Source organism: Phalangium opilio, unplaced genomic scaffold, assembly GCF_054372755.1.
Source record: "Phalangium opilio isolate 3A_F unplaced genomic scaffold, DU_Popi_V2 ptg000082l_1, whole genome shotgun sequence".
Taxonomy (NCBI): Eukaryota; Metazoa; Arthropoda; class Arachnida; order Opiliones; family Phalangiidae; genus Phalangium; species Phalangium opilio.
This window is the reverse complement of record NW_028324189.1, coordinates 14,298,572-14,318,567: the sequence shown is the minus strand read 5'-3', so window position 1 is coordinate 14,318,567 and position 19,996 is coordinate 14,298,572. Positions and strand designations below refer to the sequence as shown.

The 19,996-nt window shown below is 40.9% G+C and overlaps 4 protein-coding genes across 4 annotated transcripts; all 4 read right to left on the bottom strand.

Moving 5' to 3' along the window:
- Positions 1-775: 775 nt before the first annotated feature.
- Positions 776-2,779, bottom strand: LOC149651907 (zinc finger MYM-type protein 1-like). The gene has a single exon (XM_089846995.1). The coding sequence runs from the start codon at positions 2,777-2,779 to the stop codon at positions 776-778; it is 2,004 nt and encodes a 667-aa protein (XP_089703121.1).
- A 3,025-nt stretch (positions 2,780-5,804) lies between these two features.
- LOC149651906 (zinc finger MYM-type protein 1-like) lies at positions 5,805-8,267 on the bottom strand. The gene has a single exon (XM_089846994.1). The coding sequence runs from the start codon at positions 8,265-8,267 to the stop codon at positions 5,805-5,807; it is 2,463 nt and encodes an 820-aa protein (XP_089703120.1).
- A 2,120-nt stretch (positions 8,268-10,387) lies between these two features.
- Positions 10,388-12,850, bottom strand: LOC149651905 (zinc finger MYM-type protein 1-like). Its single transcript, XM_089846993.1, has one exon. It carries the CDS (start codon positions 12,848-12,850, stop codon positions 10,388-10,390), a length of 2,463 nt encoding a protein of 820 aa, XP_089703119.1.
- Positions 12,851-16,440: 3,590 nt separating this feature from the next.
- Positions 16,441-18,903, bottom strand: LOC149651904 (zinc finger MYM-type protein 1-like). The gene has a single exon (XM_089846992.1). It carries the CDS (start codon positions 18,901-18,903, stop codon positions 16,441-16,443), a length of 2,463 nt encoding a protein of 820 aa, XP_089703118.1.
- Between the last annotated feature and the right edge of the window lie 1,093 nt (positions 18,904-19,996).

The following is a 19,996-nucleotide window of genomic DNA, read 5'->3' as shown; positions in this document are numbered from 1 at the left end:
CCAAGGAAGCTCAGAAATGAAATGGTCGTCAGGTATTGTGGAAAAACTTTGGCTTTTTACGTTACATTTGAGATCTTACAACACCGCTCCCGGGTGGGCTCGAACCACCAGTCTTTTGAATAACAGCTGAACGCGCTAACCATTGCGCCACGGAAGCCCAAAAATTAAACGGTCGTCAGGTATTATGGAAAAACTTTGGCTTTTTACGTTACATTTGAGACTTCACAACACCGCTCCCGGGTGGGCTCGAACCACCGACCTTTTGGTTAACATCCGAACGCGCTGACCATGAAGCCAAGGAAGCTCAGGAATGAAATGGTCGTTAGGTATTGTGGAAAAACTTTGAATTTTTACGTTACATTTGAGATCTCACAACACCGCTCCCGGTTGGGCTCGAACCACCAACCTTTCGATTAACAGCCGAACGCGCTAACCATTGAGCCATGGAAGCTCAGAAAATAAATGGTCGTCCGGTATTGTGGAAATACTCTGACATTTTACGTTACATCTGAGACCTCACAACACCGCTCCCGGATGGGCTCGAACCACCAACCTTCGGTTAACCAGTAGCGTCGCTAGGGTTTGAAATTTGGGGGGGCTAATCTGGGCAAACTATTTGAAAGTTATTATATGAAATGTATTACTCAATTTTGCATAATTTGTTCGTGGGAATATGTGCAGATGTTTATAACTACCCGAAAATTGGTGTCAATGTGAAATAATTCGCATTTTAAAGATATACAAACTTTTATTGACAAAGAGTAAGGAACCGAATTTAATGACTATGGTGCAATAATGAGTGAAGGAATTTTACTCGTCTTGAGTGATCTGTCGTGGACGCAAACTGGTCAATAATGCAATCAATACAAATGTTTTGCGATATTTCTCTTTCAATTGCTAGGATAGCTAATGATGAAAGTCGCACCTGACCCATAGTATTTCTTAAGTAAGTTTTAATTCGCTTCAGTAAAGAAAATGAGCGTTCACATACAACGGATGTGACTGGGAGGGTTACAGCAATTTGTAACATTTTGCATAATCCTGGAAAAACATTTCTTGGTAAAGTATTTAATAAACCTAATAAGGAACCTGGACGTTCATCTTCTTTTAGGTTTCGCAAGTAGTTTTTAGCAACTAGTATTTCAGCTATAGGAACTTCAATATTGTACTGCGAGCAAAATCCACCCAGTCGTTCAGAAGACAAAAAACTGTCAATGTCTTTAGTCATTAGTAAAGGGGACATTGCACTTATAGCTTCGAGAACTTCAGTGTTGTTTCCGCTAATAAATCGCACTTCCATTTCATTAATCATTCTATCCAATGTGGCGTAGTAAATTCCGGACTTTAAAGATGAGCTGGATTCGTCTATTCTTTGTCCGGTTTTTTCGGTAATTACGAAACTTCTCATTGCTTTCGGTAAAGCTGTTTTTCGTTTTGGACGACCTCGCTTTGCAGCAGGCTCCGCGTTGGAACCCGTGGCTACTGCAGTTAATTCAGACTCTACTGCAATGTCAAGATCACCTGCCAATTTTTTGGCTTCATCAAGAATAGAATTATAGGCGCTCTCACTTCTGAACTCTTTCAGAGTATTAATAACTGCTTGTACCGCCATTGTAGCCTGAGACAAATCGAGGTTGGTTGACTGAAGCTGATTATTTAATAATTCGGTGACAGAAAGGATTTTATGAAAAACTAGCATAGTAACGACAGTTGAAAACTTCCTCAAAAATGTGTACAATCCTAGTGCCTTGCATCGATCAGAACCATCTTGGGGATTTTCCAAATATTGCAATAAAGCCGCGTAAGTTTTTTTCACCGCTTTTATCGATCTAATTTGACAAGCCCAGCGTGTGTCGCTAAGACCCTGAAGTTCCGTGTGTACCAAGTTTAAGTCTTTCTGGATTTCTTGAAAGTTTCGATGTGCTATGCCAGACATGGAGAAATACGAGTGCAAGCTCTTGAGAATATCGAAAAAATCCTTCGCTTCTTGTATATCTCTGCAGGTGTCGACTAGAACCAAATTCAGTCTATGAGCGAAACAATGAACATAAATTGCCATTGGATGATCTTCTTTAAATAGGGTTTGTACTCCTCTGCAATTACCACTCATCACATTAGCACCATCATATCCCTGACCAACAGAAATGGCGGCATCAAGACCGAACTCTGAAATTTTATCACAAATGGATTTTTTTAAACCAGCTGCTGATAAGTCTCGAACATCTTGAAAGCAGAGAAATCGCTCGTTTATATTTTTATTTGAAAAAAAGCGAATGCAAATGCTCATTTGCTCAATTTTACTAACATCCCTAGTGTCATCGCACATTATTGAATAGAACTCCGCTTCTTTAACTTTGGCAATAATCTGATTGCGTACAATGTTCGCGGAAATTTCAATTATTTCGTTTTGAGAAGAAGGAGATAGATATGAAGCGTTTCCTGGCATGTAGTCTAAAAGAGCCTCGCCAAAAACTGTATCAAATTTCGATAGGGTCTTCAAAATCTCCACAAAATTCCCTTTATTTAAAGAGTCTTTTGATTCATCGTGCCCACGTTGAGCAATACCTTGTCTGGCAGAAAGTAATAACACTTCGCATAGCCGCCGAAGGTAGGAACGATTTTTAATAACCTGTTCCATATTTGCAGTTGCAGTTAGAGTCGCTACTGATCCTGACTTTTGAGTAGCTTGGAATCCAGTCCATTTTTCGGGCGCAGTTTTATGTACCTGTGTAATTTCATGTTCCTTGAATTTTTCAGGCCCTTGTTTCCAGTTTTTCATTCCAGTTGATACAAAGGTGTCTTCTTGTTTTCCGGTATTCGTCTTAAAGTGTCTGCATGCGTAACAAAACGCTGCATCTTGACTTTTCTATATTCCAACCACTTGAAAGTTTTATACCACGATGCAAGAAAAGATCTCTTTTGTTTTCCAAATTCTCTCGATGGGAATTTGAAAAGAATCGGTTGCCGAGGGTCATCATTTGGGGACTTACTTAAATCATTCACATTCAAATGCTTCAAAATCGGTTCTCTGCTAAGAGCACTCTGCCTTGACGTTGAAGCACCGATATCCGATTTGTCTTGATCGTCTGTAAGTGTAATATCCTCGGTAGAAGGATCATTAAAATCTTGCAGTATTTCACATTGACATTTTGCAAGATTAGCAGCAACTGCGCTAGTAGAAGCATTTTGACCATCTGAGGAGTCTGTATGTTTTTTCCTGATCACGAACTTATCCATGGCGAAAAAAACTAGATGGCTAATCTATACTTTGTATTCGTTGGATTCTACAATGCTAGTTTGTGAGTGAATAGGGTTGTTTTTGTTTTAAGTTTTAGTTTCGGTTTGCTTGCTAAGTCACCACTACCGGGACTCCTTTCGAAAGACGTGATACATGTCTCCATCTGTTGAATGTTCTGCTCTTTTTATTTGTTTTTTGTTCATTCGCGGATAGTAGAGGGATTTTTCCCTTCAAAATTATAATGTTTGAGATTGAAGTTCATCTCTTCATAGATGAAACTTAACGAATCTATCAATATAATATTTTATATATTGCTTTCAAATATTTGGTGGGGCTACAAGCATTTTTTGGCAGGGTTTTCAGATTATTTTGGGGGGGGCTAAGATTGAAATTTGGGGGGGGGGGGCTATAGCCCCCCAAAAAAGGTCTAGCGACGCCACTGCGGTTAACAGCCGAACGCGCTAACCATTGCGCAATGGAAGCCCAAAAATTAAATGTTCGTCAGGTATTGTGGAAAAACTTTGGATTTTTACGTTACATTTGAGATCTCACAACACTGCTCCCGAGTGGGCTCGAACCACCAAACTTTCTTTTATCAGCTGAACGCGCTAACCATTGCGCAACGGAAGCCCAAAAATTAAATGTTTGGTATTGTGGAAAAACTTTGAATTTTTACGTGACATTTGAGATCTCACAACACCGCTCCCGGTTGGGCTCGAACCACCAACCTTTCGATTAACAGCCGAACGCACTAACCATTGAGCCATGAAAGCTCAGAAAACATATGGTTGTCAGGTATCGTGGAAAAACTTTGGATTTTTTCGTTTTATTTGAGATCTCACAACACCGCTCCCGAGTGGGCTCGAACCACCAACCTTTCTATTAACAGCTGAACGCGCTAACCATTGCGCAACGGAACCCCAAAAATTAAATGTTCGTCAGGTATTGTGGAAAAACTTTGAATTTTTACGTTACATTTGAGATCTCACAACACCGCTCCCGGTTTGGCCCGAACCACCAACCTTTCGATTAACAGCCGAACGCGCTAACCATTGAGCCATGGAAGCTCAGAAAATAAATGGTCGTCAGGTATCGTGGAAAAACTTTGGATTTTTACGTTACATTTGAGATCTCACAACACCGCTTCCGGGTGGGCTCGAACCACCAAACTTTCGGTTAACAGCCGAACGCGCTAACCATTGTGCAACGGAAGACGAAAAATTAAATGTTCATCAGGTATTGTGGAAAAACTTTGGCTTTTTACGTTACATTTGAAACTTCACAACACCGCACCCGGGTGGGCCTGAACCACCAACCTTTTGTTGAACATCCGAACGCGCTAACCATGGAGCCAAAGAAGCTCAAAAATGAAATGGTCATCAGGTATTGTGGAAAAACTTTGACTTTTTAAGTTACATCTGAGATCTCACAACACCGCTCCCGGATGGGCTCGAACCACCAACCTTTCGCTTAACAGCCGAACGTGCTAACCATTGCGCCAAGGAAGCCCAAAAAGTAAATGGTCGTCAGGTATTGTGGAAAAACTTTGGCTTTTTACGTTCCATTTGAAACTTCACAACACCGCACCCGGGTGGAATCGAACCACCAACCTTTCGGTTAACATCCGAACGCGCTAACCATGGAGCCAAGGTAGCTCAGGAATGAAATGGTCGTCAGGTATTGTGGAAAAACTTTGGCTTTTTACGTTACATTTGAGACTTCACAACACCGCTCTCGGGTGGGCTCGAACCACCAACCTTTTGTTTAACATACGAACGCGCTAACCATGGAGCCAAGGAAGCTCAGAAATGAAATGGTCGTCAGGTATTGTGGAAAAACTTTGGCTTTTTACGTTACATTTGAGATCTTAAAACACCGCTCCCGGGTGGGCTCGAACCTCAGTCTTTTGAATAACAGCTGAACGCGCTAACCATTGCGCCACGGAAGCCCAAAAATTAAACGGTCGTCAGGTATTATGGAAAAACTTTGGCTTTTTACGTTACATTTGAGACTTCACAACACCGCTCCCGGGTGGGCTCGAACCACCGACCTTTTGGTTAACATCCGAACGCGCTGACCATGAAGCCAAGGAAGCTCAGGAATGAAATGGTCGTTAGGTATTGTGGAAAAACTTTGAATTTTTACGTTACATTTGAGATCTCACAACACCACTCCCGGTTGGGCTCGAACCACCAACCTTTCGATTAACAGCCGAACGCGCTAACCATTGAGCCATGGAAGCTCAGAAAATAAATGGTCGTCCGGTATTGTGGAAATACTCTGACATTTTACGTTACATCTGAGACCTCACAACACCGCTCCCGGATGGGCTCGAACCACCAACCTTCGGTTAACCAGTAGCGTCGCTAGGGTTTGAAATTTGGGGGGGCTAATCTGGGCAAACTATTTGAAAGTTATTATATGAAATGTATTACTCAATTTTGCATAATTTGTTCGTGGGAATATGTGCAGATGTTTATAACTACCCGAAAATTGGTGTCAATGTGAAATAATTCGCATTTTAAAGATATACAAACTTTTATTGACAAAGAGTAAGGAACCGAATTTAATGACTATGGTGCAATAATGAGTGAAGGAATTTTACTCGTCTTGAGTGATCTGTCGTGGACGCAAACTGGTCAATAATGCAATCAATACAAATGTTTTGCGATATTTCTCTTTCAATTGCTAGGATAGCTAATGATGAAAGTCGCACCTGACCCATAGTATTTCTTAAGTAAGTTTTAATTCGCTTCAGTAAAGAAAATGAGCGTTCACATACAACGGATGTGACTGGGAGGGTTACAGCAATTTGTAACATTTTGCATAATCCTGGAAAAACATTTCTTGGTAAAGTATTTAATAAACCTAATAAGGAACCTGGACGTTCATATTCTTTTAGGTTTCGCAAGTAGTTTTTAGCAACTAGTATTTCAGCTATAGGAACTTCAATATTGTACTGCGAGCAAAATCCACCCAGTCGTTCAGAAGACAAAAAACTGTCAATGTCTTTAGTCATTAGTAAAGGGGACATTGCACTTATAGCTTCGAGAACTTCAGTGTTGTTTCCGCTAATAAATCGCACTTCCATTTCATTAATCATTCTATCCAATGTGGCGTAGTAAATTCCGGACTTTAAAGATGAGCTGGATTCGTCTATTCTTTGTCCGGTTTTTTCGGTAATTACGAAACTTCTCATTGCTTTTGGTAAAGCTGTTTTTCGTTTTGGACGACCTCGCTTTGCAGCAGGCTCCGCGTTGGAACCCGTGGCTACTGCAGTTAATTCAGACTCTACTGGAATGTCAAGATCACCTGCCAATTTTTTGGCTTCATCAAGAATAGAATTATAGGCGCTCTCACTTATGAACTCTTTCAGAGTATTAATAACTGCTTGTACCGCCATTGTAGCCTGAGACAAATCGAGGTTGGTTGACTGAAGCTGATTATTTAATAATTCGGTGACAGAAAGGATTTTATGAAAAACTAGCATAGTAACGACAGTTGAAAACTTCCTCAAAAATGTGTACAATCCTAGTGCCTTGCATCGATCAGAACCATCTTGGGGATTTTCCAAATATTGCAATAAAGCCGCGTAAGTTTTTTTCACCGCTTTTATCGATCTAATTTGACAAGCCCAGCGTGTGTCGCTAAGACCCTGAAGTTCCGTGTGTACCAAGTTTAAGTCTTTCTGGATTTCTTGAAAGTTTCGATGTGCTATGCCAGACATGGAGAAATACGAGTGCAAGCTCTTGAGAATATCGAAAAAATCCTTCGCTTCTTGTATATCTCTGCAGGTGTCGACTAGAACCAAATTCAGTCTTTGAGCGAAACAATGAACATAAATTGCCATTGGATGATCTTCTTTAAATAGGGTTTGTACTCCTCTGCAATTACCACTCATCACATTAGCACAATCATATCCCTGACCAACAGAAATGGCGGCATCAAGACCGAACTCTGAAATTTTATCACAAATGGATTTTTTTAAACCAGCTGCTGATAAGTCTCGAACATCTTGAAAGCAGAGAAATCGCTCGTTTATATTTTTATTTGAAAAAAAGCGAATGCAAATGCTCATTTGCTCAATTTTACTAACATCCCTAGTGTCATCGCACATTATTGAATAGAACTCCGCTTCTTTAACTTTGGCAATAATCTGATTGCGTACAATGTTCGCGGAAATTTCAATTATTTCGTTTTGAGAAGAAGGAGATAGATATGAAGCGTTTCCTGGCATGTAGTCTAAAAGAGCCTCGCCAAAAACTGTATCAAATTTCGATAGGGTCTTCAAAATCTCCACAAAATTCCCTTTATTTAAAGAGTCTTTTGATTCATCGTGCCCACGTTGAGCAATACCTTGTCTGGCAGAAAGTAATAACACTTCGCATAGCCGCCGAAGGTAGGAACGATTTTTAATAACCTGTTCCATATTTGCAGTTGCAGTTAGAGTCGCTACTGATCCTGACTTTTGAGTAGCTTGGAATCCAGTCCATTTTTCGGGCGCAGTTTTATGTACCTGTGTAATTTCATGTTCCTTGAATTTTTCAGGCCCTTGTTTCCAGTTTTTCATTCCAGTTGATACAAAGGTGTCTTCTTGTTTTCCGGTATTCGTCTTAAAGTGTCTGCATGCGTAACAAAACGCTGCATCTTGACTTTTGCTATATTCCAACCACTTGAAAGTTTTATACCACGATGCAAGAAAAGATCTCTTTTGTTTTCCAAATTCTCTCGATGGGAATTTGAAAAGAATCGGTTGCCGAGGGTCATCATTTGGGGACTTACTTAAATCATTCACATTCAAATGCTTCAAAATCGGTTCTCTGCTAAGAGCACTCTGCCTTGACGTTGAAGCACCGATATCCGATTTGTCTTGATCGTCTGTAAGTGTAATATCCTCGGTAGAAGGATCATTAAAATCTTGCAGTATTTCACATTGACATTTTGCAAGATTAGCAGCAACTGCGCTAGTAGAAGCATTTTGACCATCTGAGGAGTCTGTATGTTTTTTCCTGATCACGAACTTATCCATGGCGAAAAAAACTAGATGGCTAATCTATACTTTGTATTCGTTGGATTCTACAATGCTAGTTTGTGAGTGAATAGGGTTGTTTTTGTTTTAAGTTTTAGTTTCGGTTTGCTTGCTAAGTCACCACTACCGGGACTCCTTTCGAAAGACGTGATACATGTCTCCATCTGTTGAATGTTCTGCTCTTTTTATTTGATTTTTGTTCATTCGCGGATAGTAGAGGGATTTTTCCCTTCAAAATTATAATGTTTGAGACTGAAGTTCATCTCTTCATAGATGAAACTTAACGAATCTATCAATATAATATTTTATATATTGCTTTCAAATATTTGGTGGGGCTACAAGCATTTTTTGGCAGGGTTTTCAGATTATTTTGGGGGGGCTAAGATTGAAATTTGGGGGGGCTATAGCCCCCCAAAAAAGGTCTAGCGACGCCACTGCGGTTAACAGCCGAACGCGCTAACCATTGCGCAATGGAAGCCCAAAAATTAAATGTTCGTCAGGTATTGTGGAAAAACTTTGGATTTTTACGTTACATTTGAGATCTCACAACACTGCTCCCGAGTGGGCTCGAACCACCAAACTTTCTTTTATCAGCTGAACGCGCTAACCATTGCGCAACGGAAGCCCAAAAATTAAATGTTTGGTATTGTGGAAAAACTTTGAATTTTTACGTTACATTTGAGATCTCACAACACCGCTCCCGGTTGGGCTCGAACCACCAACCTTTCGATTAACAGCCGAACGCGCTAACCATTGAGCCATGAAAGCTCAGAAAACATATGGTTGTCAGGTATCGTGGAAAAACTTTGGATTTTTACGTTTTATTTGAGATCTCACAACACCGCTCCCGAGTGGGCTCGAACCACCAACCTTTCTATTAACAGCTGAACGCGCTAACCATTGCGCAACGGAACCCCAAAAATTAAATGTTCGTCAGGTATTGTGGAAAAACTTTGAATTTTTACGTTACATTTGAGATCTCACAAGACCGCTCCCGGTTTGGCCCGAACCACCAACCTTTCGATTAACAGCCGAACGCGCTAACCATTGAGCCATGGAAGCTCAGAAAATAAATGGTCGTCAGGTATTGTGGAAAAACTTTGGATTTTTACGTTACATTTGAGATCTCACAACACCGCTCCCGGGTGGGCTCGAACCACCAAACTTTCGGTTAACAGCCGAACGCGCTAACCATTGCGCAACGGAAGACGAAAAATTAAATGTTCATCAGGTATTGTGGAAAAACTTTGGCTTTTTACGTTACATTTGAAACTTCACAACACCGCTCTCGGGTGGGCTCGAACCACCAACCTTTTGTTTAACATACGAACGCGCTAACCATGGAGCCAAGGAAGCTCAGAAATGAAATGGTCGTCAGGTATTGTGGAAAAACTTTGGCTTTTTACGTTACATTTGAGATCTTAAAACACCGCTCCCGGGTGGGCTCGAACCTCAGTCTTTTGAATAACAGCTGAACGCGCTAACCATTGCGCCACGGAAGCCCAAAAATTAAACGGTCGTCAGGTATTATGGAAAAACTTTGGCTTTTTACGTTACATTTGAGACTTCACAACACCGCTCCCGGGTGGGCTCGAACCACCGACCTTTTGGTTAACATCCGAACGCGCTGACCATGAAGCCAAGGAAGCTCAGGAATGAAATGGTCGTTAGGTATTGTGGAAAAACTTTGAATTTTTACGTTACATTTGAGATCTCACAACACCACTCCCGGTTGGGCTCGAACCACCAACCTTTCGATTAACAGCCGAACGCGCTAACCATTGAGCCATGGAAGCTCAGAAAATAAATGGTCGTCCGGTATTGTGGAAATACTCTGACATTTTACGTTACATCTGAGACCTCACAACACCGCTCCCGGATGGGCTCGAACCACCAACCTTCGGTTAACCAGTAGCGTCGCTAGGGTTTGAAATTTGGGGGGGCTAATCTGGGCAAACTATTTGAAAGTTATTATATGAAATGTATTACTCAATTTTGCATAATTTGTTCGTGGGAATATGTGCAGATGTTTATAACTACCCGAAAATTGGTGTCAATGTGAAATAATTCGCATTTTAAAGATATACAAACTTTTATTGACAAAGAGTAAGGAACCGAATTTAATGACTATGGTGCAATAATGAGTGAAGGAATTTTACTCGTCTTGAGTGATCTGTCGTGGACGCAAACTGGTCAATAATGCAATCAATACAAATGTTTTGCGATATTTCTCTTTCAATTGCTAGGATAGCTAATGATGAAAGTCGCACCTGACCCATAGTATTTCTTAAGTAAGTTTTAATTCGCTTCAGTAAAGAAAATGAGCGTTCACATACAACGGATGTGACTGGGAGGGTTACAGCAATTTGTAACATTTTGCATAATCCTGGAAAAACATTTCTTGGTAAAGTATTTAATAAACCTAATAAGGAACCTGGACGTTCATATTCTTTTAGGTTTCGCAAGTAGTTTTTAGCAACTAGTATTTCAGCTATAGGAACTTCAATATTGTACTGCGAGCAAAATCCACCCAGTCGTTCAGAAGACAAAAAACTGTCAATGTCTTTAGTCATTAGTAAAGGGGACATTGCACTTATAGCTTCGAGAACTTCAGTGTTGTTTCCGCTAATAAATCGCACTTCCATTTCATTAATCATTCTATCCAATGTGGCGTAGTAAATTCCGGACTTTAAAGATGAGCTGGATTCGTCTATTCTTTGTCCGGTTTTTTCGGTAATTACGAAACTTCTCATTGCTTTTGGTAAAGCTGTTTTTCGTTTTGGACGACCTCGCTTTGCAGCAGGCTCCGCGTTGGAACCCGTGGCTACTGCAGTTAATTCAGACTCTACTGGAATGTCAAGATCACCTGCCAATTTTTTGGCTTCATCAAGAATAGAATTATAGGCGCTCTCACTTATGAACTCTTTCAGAGTATTAATAACTGCTTGTACCGCCATTGTAGCCTGAGACAAATCGAGGTTGGTTGACTGAAGCTGATTATTTAATAATTCGGTGACAGAAAGGATTTTATGAAAAACTAGCATAGTAACGACAGTTGAAAACTTCCTCAAAAATGTGTACAATCCTAGTGCCTTGCATCGATCAGAACCATCTTGGGGATTTTCCAAATATTGCAATAAAGCCGCGTAAGTTTTTTTCACCGCTTTTATCGATCTAATTTGACAAGCCCAGCGTGTGTCGCTAAGACCCTGAAGTTCCGTGTGTACCAAGTTTAAGTCTTTCTGGATTTCTTGAAAGTTTCGATGTGCTATGCCAGACATGGAGAAATACGAGTGCAAGCTCTTGAGAATATCGAAAAAATCCTTCGCTTCTTGTATATCTCTGCAGGTGTCGACTAGAACCAAATTCAGTCTTTGAGCGAAACAATGAACATAAATTGCCATTGGATGATCTTCTTTAAATAGGGTTTGTACTCCTCTGCAATTACCACTCATCACATTAGCACAATCATATCCCTGACCAACAGAAATGGCGGCATCAAGACCGAACTCTGAAATTTTATCACAAATGGATTTTTTTAAACCAGCTGCTGATAAGTCTCGAACATCTTGAAAGCAGAGAAATCGCTCGTTTATATTTTTATTTGAAAAAAAGCGAATGCAAATGCTCATTTGCTCAATTTTACTAACATCCCTAGTGTCATCGCACATTATTGAATAGAACTCCGCTTCTTTAACTTTGGCAATAATCTGATTGCGTACAATGTTCGCGGAAATTTCAATTATTTCGTTTTGAGAAGAAGGAGATAGATATGAAGCGTTTCCTGGCATGTAGTCTAAAAGAGCCTCGCCAAAAACTGTATCAAATTTCGATAGGGTCTTCAAAATCTCCACAAAATTCCCTTTATTTAAAGAGTCTTTTGATTCATCGTGCCCACGTTGAGCAATACCTTGTCTGGCAGAAAGTAATAACACTTCGCATAGCCGCCGAAGGTAGGAACGATTTTTAATAACCTGTTCCATATTTGCAGTTGCAGTTAGAGTCGCTACTGATCCTGACTTTTGAGTAGCTTGGAATCCAGTCCATTTTTCGGGCGCAGTTTTATGTACCTGTGTAATTTCATGTTCCTTGAATTTTTCAGGCCCTTGTTTCCAGTTTTTCATTCCAGTTGATACAAAGGTGTCTTCTTGTTTTCCGGTATTCGTCTTAAAGTGTCTGCATGCGTAACAAAACGCTGCATCTTGACTTTTGCTATATTCCAACCACTTGAAAGTTTTATACCACGATGCAAGAAAAGATCTCTTTTGTTTTCCAAATTCTCTCGATGGGAATTTGAAAAGAATCGGTTGCCGAGGGTCATCATTTGGGGACTTACTTAAATCATTCACATTCAAATGCTTCAAAATCGGTTCTCTGCTAAGAGCACTCTGCCTTGACGTTGAAGCACCGATATCCGATTTGTCTTGATCGTCTGTAAGTGTAATATCCTCGGTAGAAGGATCATTAAAATCTTGCAGTATTTCACATTGACATTTTGCAAGATTAGCAGCAACTGCGCTAGTAGAAGCATTTTGACCATCTGAGGAGTCTGTATGTTTTTTCCTGATCACGAACTTATCCATGGCGAAAAAAACTAGATGGCTAATCTATACTTTGTATTCGTTGGATTCTACAATGCTAGTTTGTGAGTGAATAGGGTTGTTTTTGTTTTAAGTTTTAGTTTCGGTTTGCTTGCTAAGTCACCACTACCGGGACTCCTTTCGAAAGACGTGATACATGTCTCCATCTGTTGAATGTTCTGCTCTTTTTATTTGATTTTTGTTCATTCGCGGATAGTAGAGGGATTTTTCCCTTCAAAATTATAATGTTTGAGACTGAAGTTCATCTCTTCATAGATGAAACTTAACGAATCTATCAATATAATATTTTATATATTGCTTTCAAATATTTGGTGGGGCTACAAGCATTTTTTGGCAGGGTTTTCAGATTATTTTGGGGGGGCTAAGATTGAAATTTGGGGGGGCTATAGCCCCCCAAAAAAGGTCTAGCGACGCCACTGCGGTTAACAGCCGAACGCGCTAACCATTGCGCAATGGAAGCCCAAAAATTAAATGTTCGTCAGGTATTGTGGAAAAACTTTGGATTTTTACGTTACATTTGAGATCTCACAACACTGCTCCCGAGTGGGCTCGAACCACCAAACTTTCTTTTATCAGCTGAACGCGCTAACCATTGCGCAACGGAAGCCCAAAAATTAAATGTTTGGTATTGTGGAAAAACTTTGAATTTTTACGTTACATTTGAGATCTCACAACACCGCTCCCGGTTGGGCTCGAACCACCAACCTTTCGATTAACAGCCGAACGCGCTAACCATTGAGCCATGAAAGCTCAGAAAACATATGGTTGTCAGGTATCGTGGAAAAACTTTGGATTTTTACGTTTTATTTGAGATCTCACAACACCGCTCCCGAGTGGGCTCGAACCACCAACCTTTCTATTAACAGCTGAACGCGCTAACCATTGCGCAACGGAACCCCAAAAATTAAATGTTCGTCAGGTATTGTGGAAAAACTTTGAATTTTTACGTTACATTTGAGATCTCACAAGACCGCTCCCGGTTTGGCCCGAACCACCAACCTTTCGATTAACAGCCGAACGCGCTAACCATTGAGCCATGGAAGCTCAGAAAATAAATGGTCGTCAGGTATTGTGGAAAAACTTTGGATTTTTACGTTACATTTGAGATCTCACAACACCGCTCCCGGGTGGGCTCGAACCACCAAACTTTCGGTTAACAGCCGAACGCGCTAACCATTGCGCAACGGAAGACGAAAAATTAAATGTTCATCAGGTATTGTGGAAAAACTTTGGCTTTTTACGTTACATTTGAAACTTCACAACACCGCACCCGGGTGGGCCTGAACCACCAACCTTTTGTTGAACATCCGAACGCGCTAACCATGGAGCCAAAGAAGCTCAAAAATGAAATGGTCATCAGGTATTGTGGAAAAACTTTGACTTTTTAAGTTACATCTGAGATCTCACAACACCGCTCCCGGATGGGCTCGAACCACCAACCTTTCGCTTAACAGCCGAACGTGCTAACCATTGCGCCAAGGAAGCCCAAAAAGTAAATGGTCGTCAGGTATTGTGGAAATACTTTGGCTTTTTACGTTACATTTGAAACTTCACAACACCGCACCCGGGTGGAATCGAACCACCAACCTTTCGGTTAACATCCGAACGCGCTAACCATGGAGCCAAGGAAGCTCAGGAATGAAATGGTCGTCAGGTATTGTGGAAAAACTTTGCCTTTTTACGTTACATTTGAGACTTCACAACACCGCTCTCGGGTGGGCTCGAACCACCAACCTTTTGTTTAACATACGAACGCGCTAACCATGGAGCCAAGGAAGCTCAGAAATGAAATGGTCGTCAGGTATTGTGGAAAAACTTTGGCTTTTTACGTTACATTTGAGATCTTAAAACACCGCTCCCGGGTGGGCTCGAACCACCAGTCTTTTGAATAACAGCTGAACGCGCTAACCATTGCGCCACGGAAGCCCAAAAATTAAACGGTCGTCAGGTATTATGGAAAAACTTTGGCTTTTTACGTTACATTTGAGACTTCACAACACCGCTCCCGGGTGGGCTCGAACCACCGACCTTTTGGTTAACATCCGAACGCGCTGACCATGAAGCCAAGGAAGCTCAGGAATGAAATGGTCGTTAGGTATTGTGGAAAAACTTTGAATTTTTACGTTTTATTTGAGATCTCACAACACCGCTCCCGAGTGGGCTCGAACCACCAACCTTTCTATTAACAGCTGAACGCGCTAACCATTGCGCAACGGAACCCCAAAAATTAAATGTTCATCAGGTATTGTGGAAAAACTTTGGCTTTTTACGTTACATTTGAAACTTCACAACACCGCACCCGGGTGGGCCTGAACCACCAACCTTTGGTGAACATCCGAACGCGCTAACCATGGAGCCAAAGAAGCTCAAAAATGAAATGGTCATCAGGTATTGTGGAAAAACTTTGACTTTTTAAGTTACATCTGAGATCTCACAACACCGCTCCCGGATGGGCTCGAACCACCAACCTTTCGCTTAACAGCCGAACGTGCTAACCATTGCGCCAAGGAAGCCCAAAAAGTAAATGGTCGTCAGGTATTGTGGAAAAACTTTGGCTTTTTACGTTACATTTGAAACTTCACAACACCGCACCCGGGTGGAATCGAACCACCAACCTTTCGGTTAACATCCGAACGCGCTAACCATGGAGCCAAGGAAGCTCAGGAATTAAATGGTCGTCAGGTATTGTGGAAAAACTTTGCCTTTTTACGTTACATTTGAGACTTCACAACACCGCTCTCGGGTGGGCTCGAACCACCAACCTTTTGTTTAACATACGAACGCGCTAACCATGGAGCCAAGGAAGCTCAGAAATGAAATGGTCGTCAGGTATTGTGGAAAAACTTTGGCTTTTTACGTTACATTTGAGATCTTAAAACACCGCTCCCGGGTGGGCTCGAACCACCAGTCTTTTGAATAACAGCTGAACGCGCTAACCATTGCGCCACGGAAGCCCAAAAATTAAACGGTCGTCAGGTATTATGGAAAAACTTTGGCTTTTTACGTTACATTTGAGACTTCACAACACCGCTCCCGGGTGGGCTCGAACCACCGACCTTTTGGTTAACATCCGAACGCGCTGACCATGAAGCCAAGGAAGCTCAGGAATGAAATGGTCGTTAGGTATTGTGGAAAAACTTTGAATTTTTACGTTACATTTGAGATCTCACAACACCGCTCCCGGTTGGGCTCGAACCACCAACCTTTCGATTAACAGCCGAACGCGCTAACCATTGAGCCATGGAAGCTCAGAAAATAAATGGTCGTCCGGTATTGTGGAAATACTCTGACATTTTACGTTACATCTGAGACCTCACAACACCGCTCCCGGATGGGCTCGAACCACCAACCTTCGGTTAACCAGTAGCGTCGCTAGGGTTTGAAATTTGGGGGGGCTAATCTGGGCAAACTATTTGAAAGTTATTATATGAAATGTATTACTCAATTTTGCATAATTTGTTCGTGGGAATATGTGCAGATGTTTATAACTACCCGAAAATTGGTGTCAATGTGAAATAATTCGCATTTTAAAGATATACAAACTTTTATTGACAAAGAGTAAGGAACCGAATTTAATGACTATGGTGCAATAATGAGTGAAGGAATTTTACTCGTCTTGAGTGATCTGTCGTGGACGCAAACTGGTCAATAATGCAATCAATACAAATGTTTTGCGATATTTCTCTTTCAATTGCTAGGATAGCTAATGATGAAAGTCGCACCTGACCCATAGTATTTCTTAAGTAAGTTTTAATTCGCTTCAGTAAAGAAAATGAGCGTTCACATACAACGGATGTGACTGGGAGGGTTACTGCAATTTGTAACATTTTGCATAATCCTGGAAAAACATTTCTTGGTAAAGTATTTAATAAACCTAATAAGGAACCTGGACGTTCATCTTCTTTTAGGTTTCGCAAGTAGTTTTTAGCAACTAGTATTTCAGCTATAGGAACTTCAATATTGTACTGCGAGCAAAATCCACCCAGTCGTTCAGAAGACAAAAAACTGTCAATGTCTTTAGTCATTAGTAAAGGGGACATTGCACTTATAGCTTCGAGAACTTCAGTGTTGTTTCCGCTAATAAATCGCACTTCCATTTCATTAATCATTCTATCCAATGTGGCGTAGTAAATTCCGGACTTTAAAGATGAGCTGGATTCGTCTATTCTTTGTCCGGTTTTTTCGGTAATTACGAAACTTCTCATTGCTTTCGGTAAAGCTGTTTTTCGTTTTGGACGACCTCGCTTTGCAGCAGGCTCCGCGTTGGAACCCGTGGCTACTGCAGTTAATTCAGACTCTACTGGAATGTCAAGATCACCTGCCAATTTTTTGGCTTCATCAAGAATAGAATTATAGGCGCTCTCACTTCTGAACTCTTTCAGAGTATTAATAACTGCTTGTACCGCCATTGTAGCCTGAGACAAATCGAGGTTGGTTGACTGAAGCTGATTATTTAATAATTCGGTGACAGAAAGGATTTTATGAAAAACTAGCATAGTAACGACAGTTGAAAACTTCCTCAAAAATGTGTACAATCCTAGTGCCTTGCATCGATCAGAACCATCTTGGGGATTTTCCAAATATTGCAATAAAGCCGCGTAAGTTTTTTTCACCGCTTTTATCGATCTAATTTGACAAGCCCAGCGTGTGTCGCTAAGACCCTGAAGTTCCGTGTGTACCAAGTTTAAGTCTTTCTGGATTTCTTGAAAGTTTCGATGTGCTATGCCAGACATGGAGAAATACGAGTGCAAGCTCTTGAGAATATCGAAAAAATCCTTCGCTTCTTGTATATCTCTGCAGGTGTCGACTAGAACCAAATTCAGTCTATGAGCGAAACAATGAACATAAATTGCCATTGGATGATCTTCTTTAAATAGGGTTTGTACTCCTCTGCAATTACCACTCATCACATTAGCACCATCATATCCCTGACCAACAGAAATGGCGGCATCAAGACCGAACTCTGAATTTTTATCACAAATGGATTTTTTTAAACCAGCTGCTGATAAGTCTCGAACATCTTGAAAGCAGAGAAATCGCTCGTTTATATTTTTATTTGAAAAAAAGCGAATGCAAATGCTCATTTGCTCAATTTTACTAACATCCCTAGTGTCATCGCACATTATTGAATAGAACTCCGCTTCTTTAACTTTGGCAATAATCTGATTGCGTACAATGTTCGCGGAAATTTCAATTATTTCGTTTTGAGAAGAAGGAGATAGATATGAAGCGTTTCCTGGCATGTAGTCTAAAAGAGCCTCGCCAAAAACTGTATCAAATTTCGATAGGGTCTTCAAAATCTCCACAAAATTCCCTTTATTTAAAGAGTCTTTTGATTCATCGTGCCCACGTTGAGCAATACCTTGTCTGGCAGAAAGTAATAACACTTCGCATAGCCGCCGAAGGTAGGAACGATTTTTAATAACCTGTTCCATATTTGCAGTTGCAGTTAGAGTCGCTACTGATCCTGACTTTTGAGTAGCTTGGAATCCAGTCCATTTTTCGGGCGCAGTTTTATGTACCTGTGTAATTTCATGTTCCTTGAAGTTTTCAGGCCCGCGTTTCCAGTTTTTCATTCCAGTTGATACAAAGGTGTCTTCTTGTTTTCCGGTATTCGTCTTAAAGTGTCTGCATGCGTAACAAAACGCTGCATCTTGACTTTTGCTATATTCCAACCACTTGAAAGTTTTATACCACGATGCAAGAAAAGATCTCTTTTGTTTTCCAAATTCTCTCGATGGGAATTTGAAAAGAATCGGTTGCCGAGGGTCATCATTTGGGGACTTACTTAAATCATTCACATTCAAATGCTTCAAAATCGGTTCTCTGCTAAGAGCACTCTGCCTTGACGTTGAAGCACCGATATCCGATTTGTCTTGATCGTCTGTAAGTGTAATATCCTCGGTAGAAGGATCATTAAAATCTTGCAGTATTTCACATTGACATTTTGCAAGATTAGCAGCAACTGCGCTAGTAGAAGCATTTTGACCATCTGAGGAGTCTGTATGTTTTTTCCTGATCACGAACTTATCCATGGCGAAAAAAACTAGATGGCTAATCTATACTTTGTATTCGTTGGATTCTACAATGCTAGTTTGTGAGTGAATAGGGTTGTTTTTGTTTTAAGTTTTAGTTTCGGTTTGCTTGCTAAGTCACCACTACCGGGACTCCTTTCGAAAGACGTGATACATGTCTCCATCTGTTGAATGTTCTGCTCTTTTTTTTTGTTTTTTGTTCATTCGCGGATAGTAGAGGGATTTTTCCCTTCAAAATTATAATGTTTGAGATTGAAGTTCATCTCTTCATAGATGAAACTTAACGAATCTATCAATATAATATTTTATATATTGCTTTCAAATATTTGGTGGGGCTACAAGCATTTTTTGGCAGGGTTTTCAGATTATTTTGGGGGGCTAAGATTGAAATTTGGGGGGGCTATAGCCCCCCAAAAAAGGTCTAGCGACGCCACTGCGGTTAACATCCGAACGCGCTAACCATGGAGCCAAGGAAGCCCAAAAATTAAATGGTCGTCAGGTATTGTGGAAAAAACTTTGACTTTTTACGTTACATCTGAGATCTCACAACACCGCTCCCGGATGGGCTCGAACCACCAAACTTTCTTTTAACAGCTGAACGCGCTAACCATTGCGCAACGGAAGCCCAAAAATTAAATGTTCGTCAGGTATTGTGGAAAAACTTTGAATTTTTACGTTACATCTGAGATCTCACAACACCGCTCCCGGTTGGGCTCGAACCACCAACCTTTCGATTAACAGCCGAACGCGCTAACCATTGAGCCATGAAAGCTCAGAAAACATATGGTTGTCAGGTATCGGGGAAAAACTTTGGATTTTTAAGTTTTATTTGAGATCTCACAACACCGCTCCCGAGTGGGCTCGAACCACCAACCTTTCTATTAACAGCTGAACGCGCTAACCATTGCGCAACGGAACCCCAAAAATTAAATGTTCGTCAGGTATTGTGGAAAAACTTTGGCTTTTTACGTTACATTTAAGATTCCACAACACCGCTCCCGGGTGGGCTTGAACCACCAACCTTTTGGTTAACATCCGAACGCGCTAACCATGGAGCCAAGGAAGCTCAGGAATGAAATGGTCGTCAGGTATT